Source organism: Anastrepha ludens, chromosome X (genome assembly GCF_028408465.1).
Source record: "Anastrepha ludens isolate Willacy chromosome X, idAnaLude1.1, whole genome shotgun sequence".
NCBI lineage: Eukaryota > Metazoa > Arthropoda > Insecta > Diptera > Tephritidae > Anastrepha > Anastrepha ludens.
In genome coordinates, this window is record NC_071503.1 from 25,605,173 (window position 1) to 25,623,955 (window position 18,783).

Consider the following 18,783-nt stretch of genomic DNA (forward strand, 5'->3'; position numbering starts at 1 on the left):
GGCAATACTGGTAAAATTATCGCTGCAGAAATTTGCTGGAGCCTAATCCACCTCCCAGGCAAGTCAGAAAACATCTCTTCGACTACACCAATGAGATCCTGCACCAACCACAACTGCAACTACTAGACCTATCAGTATATAGACTAGGCCGGGTCGATTTGTGGGGAGGCAAAACAATCGACCATTGCTCTGTGAAAATCATATTCTAGGGATCGTAAAATTGCTTGTGTTGTTTTTTTTAAGCAACCACAAGACACAGCAGGTAGAATAGAAATTACCATTTCATTCTTATTACCTCGTCTCGTAGACCATAATAACGCAACAGTTTTTGTGAATGCATTAAGTCGTTGTGAAGAACTCAAAGTGCGAAAAGCTAATTTCAGATAAAAAAATATTTAAAAAAAAAATAATAAGTGAAGTGACCATTCCAAATCAAAGAGTTTACAATGAATCCACCATCCTCTGCACCGCAAGATGAAGCAACTACATCAACAACTATCGAAAACCCAATGAGTCTTATACCCAAGCATGATGTTACTGTTTTTGGTGTGTCTACTGATTTAACTGATCTTAATTTATCAACCCATCTGGATATCTTGAGATATTATTTTTACTTAAGCGAACGTGCTAAAACAGAACAAAAAAAGTTTTCCCATAAATCATTCACTATTCAAGTACAAGATAAGTTGATTGGAATTTGGGAAAAACTTGGTATGGAAATAATGCTGAAAAAAAGTGTACTTAATAAATTAAATAAATTGCTTGACAAGTATCAAGAGCAAATCAAGAGAAGAAACAACACCCAAAAATTTACAGAGTATGTAAAATCTCTGGAAACAATTTTTTACATTGGAATATGTAAATGCGATTTGAAGGCAGCTCCATGTGCATGCGGCTGGGTTCCCGAACGCCTCAAAGAGTTCATGCACGATCAACATAATCAGAGAAGACTAACAATGGATGCATTAGTGATGGAAACTGAAGAGCAAGGAGCAACGTCTATGTCATCAATGCCAACATACCAAGATCCCGATGATTCAACATACCCACCGCCACCGGTTCAAGAAGATATGGATAGAAGCACAAGTTCACAATACACAGAGAGATAGGATTGTTTTAACTTTGCCTTGGTATGTGACAGATTTGGTGTGCCTGACAGAGTAGCCTCAGCATTGGGAACCGCTCTTTTGCAAGATTTTAAAATTAAAGATAAGCATGGGAAGCCTCTCATCATGGATAAATCGAAAGTTCGCAGAGAAAAAGAGAAATACAGACAAGAAGTGCTTCGAAAACGGTTAGATGATACCACTTTGTTAGCGTTTTCATTCGATGGCAGAAAAGATGATACTTTAACGATAGATAAAATTGATGAGAAGTATCATACTAGGATGGTAAAAGAACCTCATCTTGTTATTTTGAGAGAACCCGATTCTGAATTGATTGGTTACGTAAGACTGGAACATGAAACCGCTGAATACAAAAAAACCAAATTAAATGGTTTTTTCAACGATAAAAATATATCACTGGATGCATTAATTGGAATATGCACTGACGGTGAGCCAACAAACACTGGCCCACACGGTGGAATTATACGACGATTCGAATTGCTGTTAAAAAGACCATTGCATTGGTTCGTTTCTTCTACACTTCAACGAACTTCCGTTTCGGCATTTGTTTGAAGCTTTGGATAAATCAACCAGCACTGGACCAAGATCGGCAACCGGAAAACTGAGCCGTCAAATCGAAACTTGTGAAACTTTTCCGGTAAGTTATTGCTATCACTCATTTATTATAATTGTCAACCATTTTTAATTATTTTATTATTATATATTTTCAGGTGGTGGACGGCTTCCAGAAAAAATTGAATTTTCCACCGATTCGAAGTACTTATACGACATGGCCCATGCAATTTCTAGCGGTGTGATTCCGGTGGATCTGGCTAACGTCAAACCAGGGAAAATTCTACATTCTCGGTGGCTCACCAAGGCCGCTAGATTATTGCGATTATATGTGACAACGGAAAATCCAGTTGCAAATTTTAGAATGTTGAATTTATAATTAAATGTTATGAGCCAATGTACTTCAATATCAAGTATTACAGCTCTGTCGTGTACGGAAGTGCATTATTTTTCAAGTTCATTGGTTGGTCACGATTTCTAGAACCTCGTTTACGCAAAATTGTCAATCAAGTTATTAAGATAATTCATATTATGCGCAACGAAACAAAGTCTGTACACATCAACTTTACAAACAAAAAGACCAACTACCTGCCAATATACATAAACAGCATTAAAGTACCATACTCTAATACAGCAAAGTATCTAGGTATGACGCTCGACACGAAACTTAGGTGGAGTGCGCACGTGAAAAAGAAAAGAGAAGAACTGGACCTAAAATTCCAAAATATGCATTGGCTAATGGGTAAGCAATCAGCGTTATCCGCACCCAACAAGATACTGCCTTACAAACAAATTCTCAAACCTATCTGGACCTATGGGATTCAGCTATGGGGTTGCACCAGCTATAGTAACACAGCGCATACACAAAGATTTCAGACTAAGGCACTCAAGCATGCAGTTTGTGCTCCATGGTATATTAGGACGCAAGATCTAGAACGTGACCTCAATATTGATTCGGTTACGGCAACCATAAAGAAATTTGCAAAGTCGCACGCAGAGCGACTAAGCAAGCATGTGAACAATGAAGCCTCGATTCTTAACGATAATACAAAATGGAAACGAAGGCTCAAACGTAAAAAACCTCTAGATTTAAACTAATTAATAAATAAAAATCAGTTAAAAGTATGAATTGTATTTTGCTGAGGATTAACTCAAATTATTTGTTGTAACAAAACTCCACAAAAATTGCTCGTTAGTATATATATGTAATGTTATACTAGTTGCAATGAAAATACTAATAATAAAAAAAAAAAATTAAAAAAAATATTATGCGCATTCGGAAAATATCTTGTTATCAGTGTTGTTTGATGATAGCAAAGAAAAGCGCGACTGTGCCATCAAGAAAATTCTACGCTATCGAACCGATGTTGACGAGCCAATGGAACTTAGAGTTTATAAAAAACCAGATATAAACTTTAATTGCACAAGTTATACGGAAATTATCAATTTGAATGATATAAATATCGTATTTGAACCACCATTCACGCGAAGCATTCCGTACGATACATTGAAAGAATATTTAAATCAAGATGATCCACCGTTTAATGATCCAAAAATTCCATCACACATACAAGGAACGGAACGACATGTTGAATTGCTAGCTAGCATTTCCAAACGGGTTATACCGGAAAATGTAGAGGCTGTTATGGCGACGACATTAGAGAGCCATGCGAAATTGCCCAGACTTGAAAGTAAAAAAGACTTCAAACAATAATTTTTTTAGTTTCTTTTCTATAACTCACTTAAATTAATTTTTCATTTACATATGTTCTGACTAAATAAATTTCATAAGAGAAAAAATAGATATTATTATAAATGAATAATAAATATTATTATAAATAAATAAAAATAAAGAAAAAACATAGCCATTTAGCTGATTTTTACATGTAAAGGTCAAAAATAGTGATATTTTGAAATGATTGTATGGGGAACCCTCCAGGGGAGTTCCACGGGGTGTGCCACTGGCATGGGTGGATCGGTCGTCCAAAGTTAGTGGGGGTCGGTCATACATTTGGACTCGATTGGAGCACTCTAAATGGGTCAAAGTGGGATTTTTCGTTCGACCCAAATTGGGGGACATCAGAATTCGTTTTAGAGGTATGGTTCCTTCGGCAAAGTTTCTTATTTTGATCCCTAGAATACGATTTTCACAGAGCAATGAGCGATTTTTAAATCGTCCCGCCCTAATATAGACAGACATTAAACGACATTCTTCGGGGGACTCTCACCACCATCCGAAACTCCCGACCCCCAAATACCGTTATCGGAGTCCCACCACCCCCTACTGCAGACAAAGAGCTACCCCTACCTCGCGAGACCCGCGTACCTTTAGTTCAATTACGTTCTGGACATGGTAGCAGGGTAAACTCCTAGGTAATCGCAACGTAATGTTTGTGTTGACTTAAGGGATTATACACAGTTTGAATTTAAAAAAAATCTATTTTTTTTTTTAACTTTATTTTCTTATTTAAGAATATACACAGAAAACTTAATATCGTTCCGGTGAATATTTTCGATGTTATACGAAACAGAAAGTACATCTTCAAATTTTAATTGCAAATTTTTCAAAATGGTGTTTTCAAAGTCGGTGATCAACATTAATCGAAAACGACTAAACGATTAGTCTAAAATTTTAACACTTCTTAGCTTCTTAAATATATTTTTTAGTAATTAATCGAAGATTTTTTCTCACCGATAAATATTCTTTGTTTACAATCAATTGAAGGCCGAAATTTTGGTTAAAAATAGATTCTCTTTTTAAGAAACCGCCATTTTGATTCAGCTTATTCCTTTGGTTAATTACTAGATTTAACATTACTTTAACAAAACTAGATTTAACATTACTCTAACGAAATCTGTTTGGTTTTTTTAATTTCAGAGGATCGAGTTCAGCGATATAGTGATCACAGCAAAACTTCTTTTTTGAGTGGAGCTCCCGGAAATTAGCTGCAGCTCCTTTCCAAATAAATATTTAATAATAACACTGCCCTGCATCGGTTTTGCGAATAAGATGGGACCTAATGATCCCGAAGGGAATTTTCGCGCTAAGCACGAATCCGAGTTCAAAAATTTTCCATCACGTAAGGTTTTCGAGAATAAGGGGGTTGAAACCCCTAAAAATAGCGTATTTGGCCATTTTTCAAAAATTGTGGAGCAGAACCCTAACGTGCTACGATCTTCGTTATTGTCAGTAATTGAAGGTTGAACTTTGCTCTTTGAAATAAGCCAAAACCCAAATTGTTCGCATGGACCCTTAGAGTAGGGGGTGTACTTATGTCTATGGGGGTAGGGAAAAAAATGAACATAGGAACTTATCTACACCCAAGATAAGATATAATGAAAAGTGCAGTGTTCCTAAGGTATTTAGTGTCGCTGATTACAAACCTGTAGTCAGATTCCCTGCACTTTTCATTATATCTTATCTTGGGTGTAGATAAGTTCCTATGTTCATTTTTTTCCCTACCCCCATAGACATAAGTACACCCCCTACTCTAAGGGTCCATACGAACAATTTGGGTTTTGGCTTATTTCAAAGAGCAAAGTTCAACCTTCAATTACTGACAATAACGAAGATCGTAACACGTCAGGGTTCTGCTCCACAATTTTTGAAAAATGGCCAAATACGCTATTTTTAGGGGTTTCAACCCCCTTTTTTTTTGAAAACCTGACGTGATGGAAAATTTTTGAACTCGGATTCGTGCTCAGCGCGAAAATTCCCTTCGGGAACACTAGGTCACATCTTATTCGCATCAGAAAAATTGAAATTTGCAGGGCAGTGTAATTCTAATTCTAAGTCTTTAAGCACAGTTAAAAGACTAATATGTGATGTTATGTGTACAAATTTTTAGATCAATAAATTTAAAAGTCAGAAAAAATTATGGAAAATTCGCTTTTCTTCTAACTGTATATAACCCTTTAATAAGTGTTTTGCATAGTTAAAAATTATGATAGAAATAGCATCTTAAATAAAGCTCTATTTGTAGAATAAGCATTTAATTTGTTTTAATTCAAGTCTCATACGCGACTTTAAGGTATGGGCTTCGAAAGCAGAAATTTCGAACGAATATAGGTATCTTAGTATATGGATCATTGATTAATAATACAGGTGGATATAAATTAAAAAAATATGGCTAATGACTAATTGTAATTTACTAGGCATTATTTACCAGACTTTAAGTTTTAATCTATGTTATGTCTATATCGGCGTAAGCGAGCACTATTTTCTAATTTTGGAGCACCTGGTGGCGGTGTAATATCATTGTTAATCGTATTTTCCGATGATTTCAGTTCTGCAACCGTGTTGCACAATAACTCTTCCTCGTTATGTAAAAGGGGTGTCGTGTCTTGCTTTTGTATTTGTCTTTGAGAATGGTGCCGATTACTGGAATTTGAAGTGCGAATGTTAGTTTCAGAATTATGCTCGTTAATTTTTCCAGTCTGCGATTGGGCTTGAAATTCTTCACTGTTATCCAATGACTGGTCTTCGAAGTGTCCTAATAAAAATGTAGGTATACCACGAGTCCTGTAAAAAAACGTAGAACATAACTCAAATTCAAAAATCGTTACTAAAAATCAAAGACATTACCTAATAGCATGACGGGATCGTGGTCTTGCAAAGCGTAGGCTTAATTGACAAGGATCAGTAACGTGCTTATCTGACTCCCGCCTTCTTCGTAAAGCTGTAAAAAAACATTGTTACGAGTTTTATCAAATTCTAGGAAAATCTTTCTAAATCTTTGATTTTAATGTTTTATTGTCGTTAAAATTGCACATTAATAGAAGAACAGGTACTTATTCTAGTAAACTGTAAGTTGACGCACGTTTTCCACTACAAACTTTTTCTGATTATCAGTATTATTCGATTGAATACCAAATTTTCGTCAGGAGTTGAATACTTTTCGGTACATGGGATATTGGTTTACATAACCGTTTTCGACACAAATTAAGTTTTGTGACTATTCAGCGGATTTCCATATTAAAAAAATGTTAAAATAGTGAGCATTTTTAATAAGAAAGAAATGTACATTTCAGAATAAAAAATTTCATTTGTTACATTTAAAGGTTGTTTTGTTATTTAATATTTACAAATATACTTTATATAAATATGTTTACGAAGTACAAAAATTTTGACTGAGATTCCTTGAAATATTAGGTATTTAAATGTTAAACTCAATTAGTTGTTGTTTTATTAAAAAATTCAATATTTGTGTTACGGATATTAATCAATAGTTCTTAGTTGTAAAATTTTATTATTGTATAATTGGCGGTGAGGATGGGGCATGGCATATTAAATGAGAATATAGAACGAACTGCCATTACAATTTAAAAAATTTAAATTCCGTGAAATAAATCAAAATATAATATTTCAAAACAGCGATTTAAAAGGACCAAACCAATGTTGCGGAATTCGAAACAAATTACGCAACTATTAAAATAAAAAATATGTGTATATATATACTATATATTATATTTATACACTAATATTACAGTAACGTTGTAAAGGAAGCCTCTCATTAATTGAAAAAAATATATTCGTATATACTATATACATGTACACAAGCATGTGCTCTTAACTGGCTTTCATACAAGATTCGAATTTACATATGTAACCACATAAATGAATTCTTAAAAACAACAATTGTATGGAGGGGACACAAATCAACAATAAATATGCCATTCAATTTAACCATTTCTTAAGGGTTATACCGTCTTTAACCTGATGGTGAAAAAACTGTACATGTCTAGAACTTACAAACAGTTGGCGGACTCGCGTATAGGCACCCACATCACTGTTAACAGTAATAATTTCGAGGTGGTAAGAAACTCCGTTTATTTACGAACCAGAATCAACACCGATAATAATATCAACGTTGAAACTCATTGGAGGTTCTTTCTTGCCAATAAATACTACTTTTGACTAAGTATGCAATTGAGTAGTAAAGCACTCTCGACGACAAACTTGGAAGTCTCTCATCATACCCGTTCTATTGCTTGGGCCATGACAACATCCGATGAGACGTCATATGGAGTGTTCGAGAGAAAGATTCTGCAGAAGACGATAGGGGCGAATTGTTAAACTCAGCCAAAATCGCCTAAACCGTTATCACATGAACAAAAAGAATTGTGTGCTAATAACGTAGAAACAAGCTCTATAAAGATTTTGAATTTCTTTGAGGTGAAACAATAATTTATTAATTTAAGAAACGAGCAAGTAGCATAAAAGAGTACTTCTTATATATTCAAAACATTATTTGGGAAAAAGTCACGATACTTTATGTTATCTTGTTAATGGTAAATAATATTCGTCTTATATATTACTGATGTACAATGTACAGTAGCCAAAACCTTGAAAAGAAAACAGTTTTTCAGTGATGGTGTTTACTGTTGCAGAGATGTTAATTTGATATGGATTGTTTATTTGATCATTCTTTATATGAAAAAGAAAAACACAATTAAGGAACAAAAATGTATTTTATCAAAAAGATGAAAATCTTTCTGCGACGGAATATGATAGATATCAGACGCAAAAGCCTATTAATTCTAAGAACTATAGTTTTTTCAAATAACAGTGCTGCTACTTGACAAACTTTCCAGTGAATTTCTGCTACGAAAGACCTCATCGTAAAAAACAATCTGTCATTCGGAGGCGACTGTAAGACCCTCCATTTGTGAAAAAATATCAACACGCAACCACAATGCCAATTATATAATATATCTATGTATATATTAGAGTGGCCCTTAAATTTAAAGTTCAATATATTTTTACGCATACCTTCTTAAAAGTTTCGTAATAGCCCTATATTGTCTAGAAAAAAATATTACCTCGATTTATAAACGATAACTCGTGCCGACTTACGATTTAAACTTGTCCATCCAAGTTGCATGAGTACTGTGCTGTGACTTGTAACTAAATGCTTTATTTATGATTTTTGAGATTATTAGTGCTCCATTGTTTAGTGTGTAAACATGTCAGTGCAATTACGGAGTGACAAACAAAATATTTTCCTTATCGGATTGCCTACCTATGAAATAAATGGTGCAAAACTACCATCTAATCGACAAGTTCACTCAGTCCTATTTTACAATATTCGTCAGGTTAAACTCACTACGTTCACATATACTTTTTCGTGCATAACTCCCAATCCGTAATTAAAAAGCGAGATTACCCATACATAATTTCTCTCCCTAAATCTGAGTTTATAAAATAATCCTAGATTATAACCATACTTTTTTACATACAACCCTGTGTTTTCTATGTTATAGACAATAGGTCTGTTCATGAAGCAAATAGTTTGTAACAATTGTTTCAAATTATCACGTTTTGGTTTTCATGTACCCAAAAAACTTGCAAGGCAGGGAAAAGTGAGGAAGCAAAACGACATTTCATTTTGAGGGGAAGTTGCAAGTTTTTACTGGATAAATTTTTACTTGTAAGAATTTGTAAGTGAGAAAAACAGCTGATCGCAAAGTAAAAGTAAACGCGAATTAAAATTTGTGAATTGCCAGCTAATGGAATGTTCTTCATCTGACAGCGAAATTATTTAAGCCAAATTATTGTGGACAAAATGATGCCGGTAAAGAAAACACATTTGTACTCATAATTCTAAAATTATTGTTAGCTATTATTAACTATGTATTCATATTACAGAAAAAAACGTGTCTATAAACGCTTTGTCCTCTTATTACTTATTATAAAATGTAATATCGAATTTCGAATGCGTATTGCTGCCATAATGTTTTGAAACTTCAGTTAACGTCGTTTACGGATTTCATCCGACTGTTTATTACTAGCAGCCAATTGCGCAATTAAATTAGATATTCCTTCTCCTTGTCTTTTCTTCATATTGTTAATAATAGTTCAACAAACTAAAACTCCAAAATTTCCACCAAACCAATTTCTATGAAGAAAAACCTTTCAAAACAGTTTTGACAGCTGATTATCAATTTTGGGCGTAATCTGCCATATTGGAACGGGTAGATTAATTTTGTGGATTTATTTTTATTTACTGCATATGTGAACGTACTTTTAGTCAAAGTGCAAATATTGTGAAGTGTAACCAACTTCAGATGCATGGTCATCAGCTGTCTGTTAGTTGGCTAAATGACAGTCCAGAGTATTGTTTACCAGCATGTGGAAGCATTTTGCCGAGAGTAAACGCGAACAAAGAAAATCAGTAATCAAACGTAATAGTATGATTGCATTACATTTGTCTGGAAAATCACAACCAGCAACGGTTCTTGAGATCGAGTACTTTACAGGAAAAAAAGTTTTTGTTTATCGCACCATTACTGGTTACAATAATACTGGTAGGATCGCGAAACGTCATGGAGGTGATCATCAAAAGGCTGCAATGTCACGTGAAATGGTTCAAAACGTAAAGAAGCGACTTGAGCGAAGTCCCCGACGAAGTGTAAATCAAATGGTGAAGAACTGAAAATATCTGACCGTAGCATCCACCGTATACTGTAAAATGATCTCAAAGTCAAGCCTAACAAGATTCAAAAGACGCATGACACCAAAACAGCAAAAAATCAGACTTGAGAGAGCGAAGGAGTTGCTTCGCTTGGCCGAATATGGTAAATTTCCGAAGATTGTGTTTTCTGACGAGAAAATATTTCAAATTTAGCAATTCGCAAACTCCCAAAATGATAGGGTTTATTTGACCGACCGTTTATGCGAGAATTTTAGTCATCGATTGGCAACCAGGAGGCGCAGATGGGCGCTCTCCAATCGTTTTCATCGGGCCTGGCGTCAAGGTAAATGCGAAATATTATCGGGAAAGTATTCTGGAGGTTGTTATGAAGCCGTGGGCAGACAAACTTTTCGGTGGCAGACCATGGACCATGTTTCAACAGGACTCGGCACAATATCACAAAGCTCGAGTTAGCCAAGAATGCCTAAAAAACAACGTTTCGAACTTCATAACGGTCACACAATGGCTCACAAATTCACCAGGCACGAAGCCGATGGATTATTCTCTTTGGCTTATTTTGGAGAGCAAGGCCCGGAGTAAAAGATTCACCAGTCTCGAGGCGCTGAGAAATGCAAAAGCAAAAGTTGGTCACATCGAACAAAGGTAAATCGATTCTTAATTTTGTATTATTTTAACACATTTTTTATTTTGAATTGAATAAAAGTAATTTTCCAAACTAAATTAATGGCCTTTTTAATTGGTTACACTTCGAGTGTGGAACCTTGTATATTGGATAAAAGGAAGATTTCCAACAACGGCATTTCCTAACTGCGTAGAGAAACTTATTGATTTATATCATGTTTGGAGAGAGTTACAAAAAAATTGTATATTAAGATTAAGATAAATTATTTTTTAGTGGAACTAGGTCGTCCGGGATGCTTAGGCGGTGTAGACAAAAAAATGGAGGAAAAAGAAGAAAGATCTAAACGACGAAGACTGGAAGAAGAGGAAAAGGTTGTAAGACTAAGAGAATCACTGGCTGTTGCATCATCTTGGTCTTGGTAGCGACGATTTCCCTATTAACAAATCCTCGATCCAACAAATTCGTACTGAAACTAGAAAATCAAGGGCAGAAGCAATATAATCTGACTTCCAAAACAATGTACCCGAAGTAGTCACAATTCATTCGGGTTGGATGTACGAAGTTCAAGAGAAGAACGTTTGCCGGTTATTGCTTCGTTTGACGATAGAAAACAGTTTCCTACAATATCAAAACTAGAGAGTTATTCTAGAAAACATCAAGCTAAGGCCGTATCAAAAGCTCTCTTTGACTGGAACCTGCAGGATAAAGTACAAATAGAGTGCTGCGGCACGACCGCTTCTAATACTGGCTGTTTCAATGGAACTTGTGCTTTTTCGGAGCAAACTTTAGGAAGAGAATTGCTGCTTTTCGCCTGTCGTCATTATGTTTATGGATTGGTCCTAAAAGCTGTCTTTGAAACCGAGATATTCCAGAATTCAGGGAAAATTGCAAAAACATTGATTGTAGTAACATTTCATAAAATAACGTGTCGCCAAGACAGACATCTTTGTTAATATTTTATAAGGCAGAGTTAAAGGTCTTGTAAGAGATGACTACCGTGAATTGGTCGAACTGTGCGTAATTTTTTTAGCAGGAGACAGAGAGGAAAAATAAAACTAAGGCCCCTCGGAGCTATATATCAGGCACGCTAAATGGCGTGCAGAATGACTGCGAAGGAAAAACAGCCTCTACACGATGTTTGCTTATTTGATGCGATATTGTATGTAATCTAATCAAGATTTGCGCTCCTTGGAGATGTTAAAAGAGTACGAAAAAGTTGACGCAACAATTTCTAAAGCTTCTATAAGCAAGTTTAGTCAAACATTGTGGTATTTATGTGAAGAGACAGTCATTCAATCAGTGTTTGTTAATGAAGTTGATAAATTAACTAAAAATAAAATGATTGGCACCTTCAACAGGGACAAAACCTCAAATTTTAGCAAACGTTATTACCCATCGAAGGAAGAACTGATGCAAAAGTTGTTTTTGGTAAGTTAAATTGACTTTTTGTGGTATTTTTAATTTTTTGTTGATTATTTTTTTTTTTGTTTTTTCACTTTTTTTCTTATTTTTTTAGACAAATTTCAGACTGTAGATCGACGACACTTTTCTAAAGGAAGATGTATCTCCTTGGGACAATAATGCTGCTTTTCTGGAAGCTAAAACAAGAATGAGTCATTTGAGAGTTGTGAATGATACTGCTGAAAGGGCTGTTAAATTAATGCAAGATTCTAATGGACTTATCACGGCTGAAGAAGAACATTAACAGTTCTTGCTGGGCTATGTCCAGGAACATAGAAAACTGTATCCGGACTGTAAAAATACTACTCTAAAAAGAAGTTATCCTGACTGATTGTTGTTACTTCATGTTTTTAATTAAATATTAATGTTCATCTTATTTAATTTTTAGTTTTATTCTCTTAATTTTTTGCATTTATAGAGATTTTATAGCAGACCGAAATATCAGGACAAAACATGAGATTTACTAAATTTTGAAATTTTGTGTCGGCACTGGTTGCAACTACGCTGGAAAGGTAAAATTATATTATATATGAATGCGCATCTTATAGCATTAGTAAAAAATATAGAGGGTATACATTTCCAAATTAGAAAACAATTATTTTGTCATATAAGGGACACCCTATTATAAATAGGTATATATGTGACCTGGTCTACGAATAGGTACCTTACGTGCGAAAACAAGTTTGAGAAAACAGCAGTTAAAGTTTAAACTTCTAAAAACCCTTTAAACTTTTTTAAATATTAATATTTTTCAATCCGGTTTGGTTTATTTTCTTCAGTATAGATCACAGTATCAATAAAATTACAGAAGCAGTGAAAAATATTTTTTTATATATAAATAAATAAGAAAAAGTTAATGCAAATCGCATAAATCGTTTTAAAAAATAAGATAGCTTTTGTATTTTCGTATTTGTAATTTTCTTTTTTTTTACTTTTAGCAAACTTTTAAACAAATTATGACTTTCTGGTTTTCACCATTTTAAAGAGCCTTCCACACACTATTCGAATCAACAAAAAAGTGAAAAATGATTTTTTGACACGTAAGGTACCTTTTCATAGACCAGGTCACATATATGTATGTATAGCAGAGTAGCTAGGGCACCCGCCCTCTCCTGTATGAGTAGTTTTAAATGCAAAACGAGAAAACTTTCCTTCTTTCTTTTTTTACAATGTATAAAAAAAATTTTTATTAAAATGCACAGTTCAATTTGAGTTCGAATAGTCAACAAATAAAAAGGATATTATTTGCTCGTATTTGCTCGTCTAACGCTTGAAGCTTCTCGGCAAGGCTGTTGCAACTCAGTGTGTGAGGGACCCACGTGGTTGCCTACGTGGGGCCTGCTGTGCCTTCCGCTGTTGTTGTTGGGCGCTTTCGGGTGCAAAGCTCTGCAGAGCAACGTGTTCAGTTGTCCACTCACGGGCGGTGCGCAGGCCAGAGCATCTCCGAAAGTAGCAGCAGCCATTGCAAAAATTGTATTTGACTGATGCCAGGCTCCGAGGCATTCCGGTCTGACACACGGAACAGACTTTGCGGGGGATCAAGATCCGCTGGTTTGTCCTCGCACTGGGGTTGGAGCAAGAGGAAAGGAGGTGGGCTGTGTTGGGGAAGTTGTATTGCGCCGATAGGCTCCTTACCGTGGAGGTATGGGTTGTGGAGGCGGTTGGTAGTGCGGGCCTATAAGCCTGGACGCCTGGAGGCGGGAGCAACACGTGGCCACATACCATGTAGACCAACCCCACTGAACAGGTCTAAAGGTAGCTCCACACGTTGCACTTATAGCACCTAACCGAGGTGTAGTTCGGGTGGAGACGTTTATGGCATACGCAGGAATAGAATACCTTTGTCCCAGAGTTGGATTCAATACCAGCACTGAGGAGAAGTACTTGGAACAAGATTGCTGCATAGAATTGCACCTGTGACGTAAGCGGAGGGGTTCTAAACGGTTCACTAGACAGGGCTAGTTTACTGGGGCGGCAGCCCTTGGTCGGGAAAAACCCGAGTCATTCCGGTAAAGTAGAACCCAATGCTATGCAGCGTTCACTGTCAAAAATGTTCACTAATGGAATAAACACACAAGCAGAGCGGTTTGTAGGCAAAGTTTGTGACAGAGGGCATTTTCTACAATCTAAAAGTGGAAACCCCACCCTTAGGAAAATTATAATTTTTAAGTTTATTGATATGAAAGTTTGTAAAATTTAGCAACAATTCTTTTGGTTATTGCAAAAGGCAGAAGTGATGCCTGACCTTAAAAATAAACAGTTTAAAACACCACAAAATATAATAAAAGAATAAAAATACGAAATTGTATGGTTCATATCTCTATTATATTTGTATATGTATATACTTAGTCCTACCATAAGTTCTGTTAGAAGTTGATTCCGTTATGAGATTAGATAAGATATGAAATTATAACAGTTAAGTTAGATTTATTTAATTATTTAAATATTAAAACAAAGATTTTATTTTCATTCGAAATGGGCACCATTTGATTTTACACAAGCCTTCAAACGATTAGGCCATTCAGCTATTGCGGCACGCACGGTTTCCATCGATATTTTCGGAAAAATGAGGAGATGTAACGCTTTTACAAGACACCAAACTATTACAAAGACTGGATGGTGGCCACGGTGAATTCTTAGAACAACATTTTTTGCGTCTTTAGAAGCAGTAGCATAGATTTCGTCGTTTTGCTTATTAAAAACTTCTTCAACACTGAAAATTTTCTCATCTGTGAAAATAATATTTTCATTCCCGTTGACAGCGTGCCACCGAATACTTGCATCTATCAAGTCTAATTTTCTTCAAGCGTGTTGTAAAAAGGTGACAGTTGAGGGACGGAAGTCTTTCAAGTGGGAATCATTTCTAACTAGTCTTGATATGGATCTAGTCGATAGTTCATATTCCTGGAAAATATTTTCTCGAACGGCTTTTATGGCTGTACTGGTCATGGTTCTTTTCTGTCTGTCATTTCAGACAGACTTTCTTTGGGACAAACGATTGATCGCGCGGTAAACAAACATTCTCAAAATATTAATTTTTTTCAGCAATTCGTAAATCTCATTTGCACTTTTACCATACCTACTCGTATGTAATGCAATCATTACAAAGTGATTTTCCTAATCTTTATTATTTTTGTGTATAACCATTCAAGACATTTATTTTTTAAAGATAATCCCTTTCAAATGTTGACCGCAACTGCGCCGTAATTCGGTCATCCGTAAATACCAATTTTGAATGAATCTCTGGAGGACTTCGGTATCTCGTAAATAACTTTAGGAATGTTGGCTTCCAATTCCTTAAACGACGACGTACTAGGTTGTTCAATAAGTTTTGCGGTACGTTAAGAAAAACACAATTTTGAGGTTTAAAATGAACTTTGTTATTCAGTACAGTCTCCCAGAGCATCAATACACGTGTTCCAATGAGATTCCAATATATTAATTCCCTCCCTGAAGTGAGAAACTGGAAGGGTTGCAAAATACGCTTCCACAGCTCTTATGACCTCATCATCTGATGAAAAACGCTTTCCACGCTTAAATTTGTTTAGGTCTGAAAACAGATGGAAGTCGCTAGGGGACACATCTGGTGAATACGGTGGATGCTCTAACAATACGAACTTTAATTCATGGATTTTGCTATTGTCAAAATGCTCTCGTGACACGGTGCGTTGTCCTGATGAAAAATATTTTTTTCTTTTGCAAACTGTGTCTTTTTTCACAAATTTTTTACTTGCCTTGATCCAAATAGTAACAATAATAGTCAGAAATTTATTGTTTTACCAGTTTGCAAGTAATCCACAAACAAAATTCCTTTCGCATCCTAACAAACTGATGCTAACACTTTCTTGGCCGATTTCTGGACACGAACTCGTTTCAGAGCCGAAGAACCAGGTTCACGTCACTCTTAAGCATCTTGCTTTGATTTAGGATCATGGTGATAGACCCAAATCTCATCCATAGTGATGAATCCACGCACAAAATCCACTTTATCCTTTCGAAAACGCTCAAAATGTTGCATGAAAGTCGCATTCGAATGTGTTTTTGTTCCACTGTTAGCGAATGCGGCACTCACTGTGCACACAGCTTTCTGAAACCCAATACTTCAGCCAAAATTTTTTCTTACACTGCCCAAAGAGATGGGCTTCTACAAAATCTCTTCAGTCAGTTGACCATTTTTCAATACGATATCCTATATTTTTCTTACGATTTCTGGTGTTGTTGCCGTTTTTAGATATCCTTGACGTGGATTGTCTTCCAACCTTCACGTTTAAATTCAGCAACCCATCTTTCTATTGTACTAATTGATGGCGAAAAGTCTCTATACACTTTCAACATTCGTTCATAAATTTCCGTTGCTTTTAAAACTTCCAAAAATATTGCAAAAGTTCAATCACCGCACGATACTAGATTTTTTGCATTGTAGAAAATACTGTGACACGTTAATACCGAAATGGCTTGTAATGAAAGAATAAATTTACAGATTGAAATGAAACTTCACATATATTACGTTTATATGAAGAGTGTAACATAACAAAAACAATTTAGGCTAGGAGCAATGCCCTCTCTTATCGAACCGCAAAACTTATTAAACAACCTGATAGTAAATCCATTGTTTCACGGACTCTATGGCAAGTAGCGCGGTCTTGTTGGAACCATATGTTGTCGAGATCACGGACTTGAATTTCCGGCATCAAAAAGTGGTTTATCATCGCGCGATAGTCTTCGCCATTCACTGTTAAATCAGCGCCAGCATCTTTGAAGAAATATGGGCCAAACAGTTGTTTTCAATGGATGCAATGGCTGTTTTTGAATGGCTTCGGGGCCAAAAATGGGCCTCATCGCTGAACACCATAAGTTTCATGGAACGTCGATATTCGTAATACAATTGTACGATTTGTAACCGTTGTGGAGGCGTAAGTGTTTTCATAATGAAATGTCAATGAATACTGTAAGTAAAATGTATTTAGTTTGACAGTAGTAACGTTTGATCCGTCAAAAAACCCTTTTGGAAAAAGTACATCGCCATCTGATCATCCTTTATATATAAACTCAATATATACATTTTAGAGGTCGTAAGCCTCATTATTCTAACAGAAAAGAACTCATCTTCCTATGTTACTTTGTTTTCATTCGCATTCAATTTGTTTCTTTTTTTTTGTTTTTGGCTTCTGGTGGCACTCCATTTCAGCCATGCTTTCCAGTTATTGTTAACTCGGCTGGCACGTCAGGAGTTTTGTTATTTATACATATAATATATGCAATTTAAATTGTTAATTTATAGTATATGTATTAGGGCGGGCCGATTTAAAAATCGCTCATTGCTCTGTGAAAATCGTATTCTAGGGATCAAAATAAGAAACTTTGCCGAAGGAACCATACTTCTAAAACGAATTCTGATGTCCCCCAACTTGGGTCGAACGAAAAATCCCACTTTGACCCATTTAGAGTGCTCCAATCGAGTCCAAATGTATGACCGACCCCTACTAACTTTGGACGGCCGATCCACCCATGCCAGTGGCACACCCCCTGGAACTCCCCTGGGGAGTTGCCCATACAATCATTTCAAAATATCACCATTTTTGGCCTTTGCGTGAGAAAAGAAACTAAAAAGTTCGACCCAAATTGGGGGGCATCAGAATTCGTTTTAGAGGTATGGTTCCTTCGGCAAAGTTTCTTATTTTGATCCCTAGAATATGATTTTCACAGAGCAATGGGCGATTTTTTTGCTTCCCCACAAAAGACACTAAAAGTTCGACCCAAATTGGGGGTCATCGAAATTCGTTTTAGAGGTATGGTTCTTTCGGCAAAGTTTCTTATTTTGATCCCTAGAATATGATTTTCACAGAGCAAAGGGCGATTTTTTTGCCTCCCCACAAATCGACCCGGCCTAATATGTACAATATATAAATAAAAACTGTTTGAAAAGTGAATGTTACACAGTTGTTAAAATGATTAAAATAAATGTAATAAGTGCACATATTATATCAAAATTTGGTGAAGATAAAAGAGAAAATTTTTCAAACAAGTAAGTTAAAAACTATTACTAACTAAATAGTGCTGGTGCTAGTTGTAGCAAAATAAACACTAAACCAACATTTGTTTTGAGTTTCTTCGGAAAATTTCTAATATTTCACACAAAAAAGCAAACGGGCCATCGCAAGGAATCCTAGCCATAAATTTGTATATGGGTTGATAATAAAAGTTGCTCTCGATTCGGCTCCACTTTGCCATTTGCGAAAAAAACAAGAAATATAGAAGTGGAGAACAGATGACTAAACTCTCAAGCAATTACGTTTTTTTTTTAATACGTTTAATATATACTCGTATTCACATGAAAATATGTATCCACAATACGTAAAATTATACTATCGCTATTTCGCGTACATATAATATAACTAGCCAGAAAATATTAACGTACATTGCATTTCTTTATTAAATGAATGAAAAAAGTATGTGTAAATTTGAATTTTATAACAAATATTTAGAGGGTGGGGTTCAGTCCTTAAGTACAAGATTTCACAACTATAAACTAGTAGTACGTCCACGTTGCCCCAAAAGCACGAATTTAATGGCTGTTTTGGTGTTA

General features: G+C 35.5%; 1 protein-coding gene across 1 annotated transcript in view; it reads right to left on the minus strand.

The window, feature by feature from the left end:
• Window positions 1-18,783, minus strand: part of LOC128869304 (tau-tubulin kinase homolog Asator-like) — a 161,076-nt gene that overhangs the window by 14,156 nt on the left and 128,137 nt on the right. Inside the window, exons 5-6 of the mRNA XM_054111833.1 lie at window positions 6,265-6,358; window positions 5,918-6,201 (exon numbers count right to left, since the gene is read on the minus strand). Coding sequence (XP_053967808.1) covers window positions 5,918-6,201; window positions 6,265-6,358 — 378 coding nt within the window. The remainder of the gene's footprint in view (window positions 1-5,917; window positions 6,202-6,264; window positions 6,359-18,783) is intronic.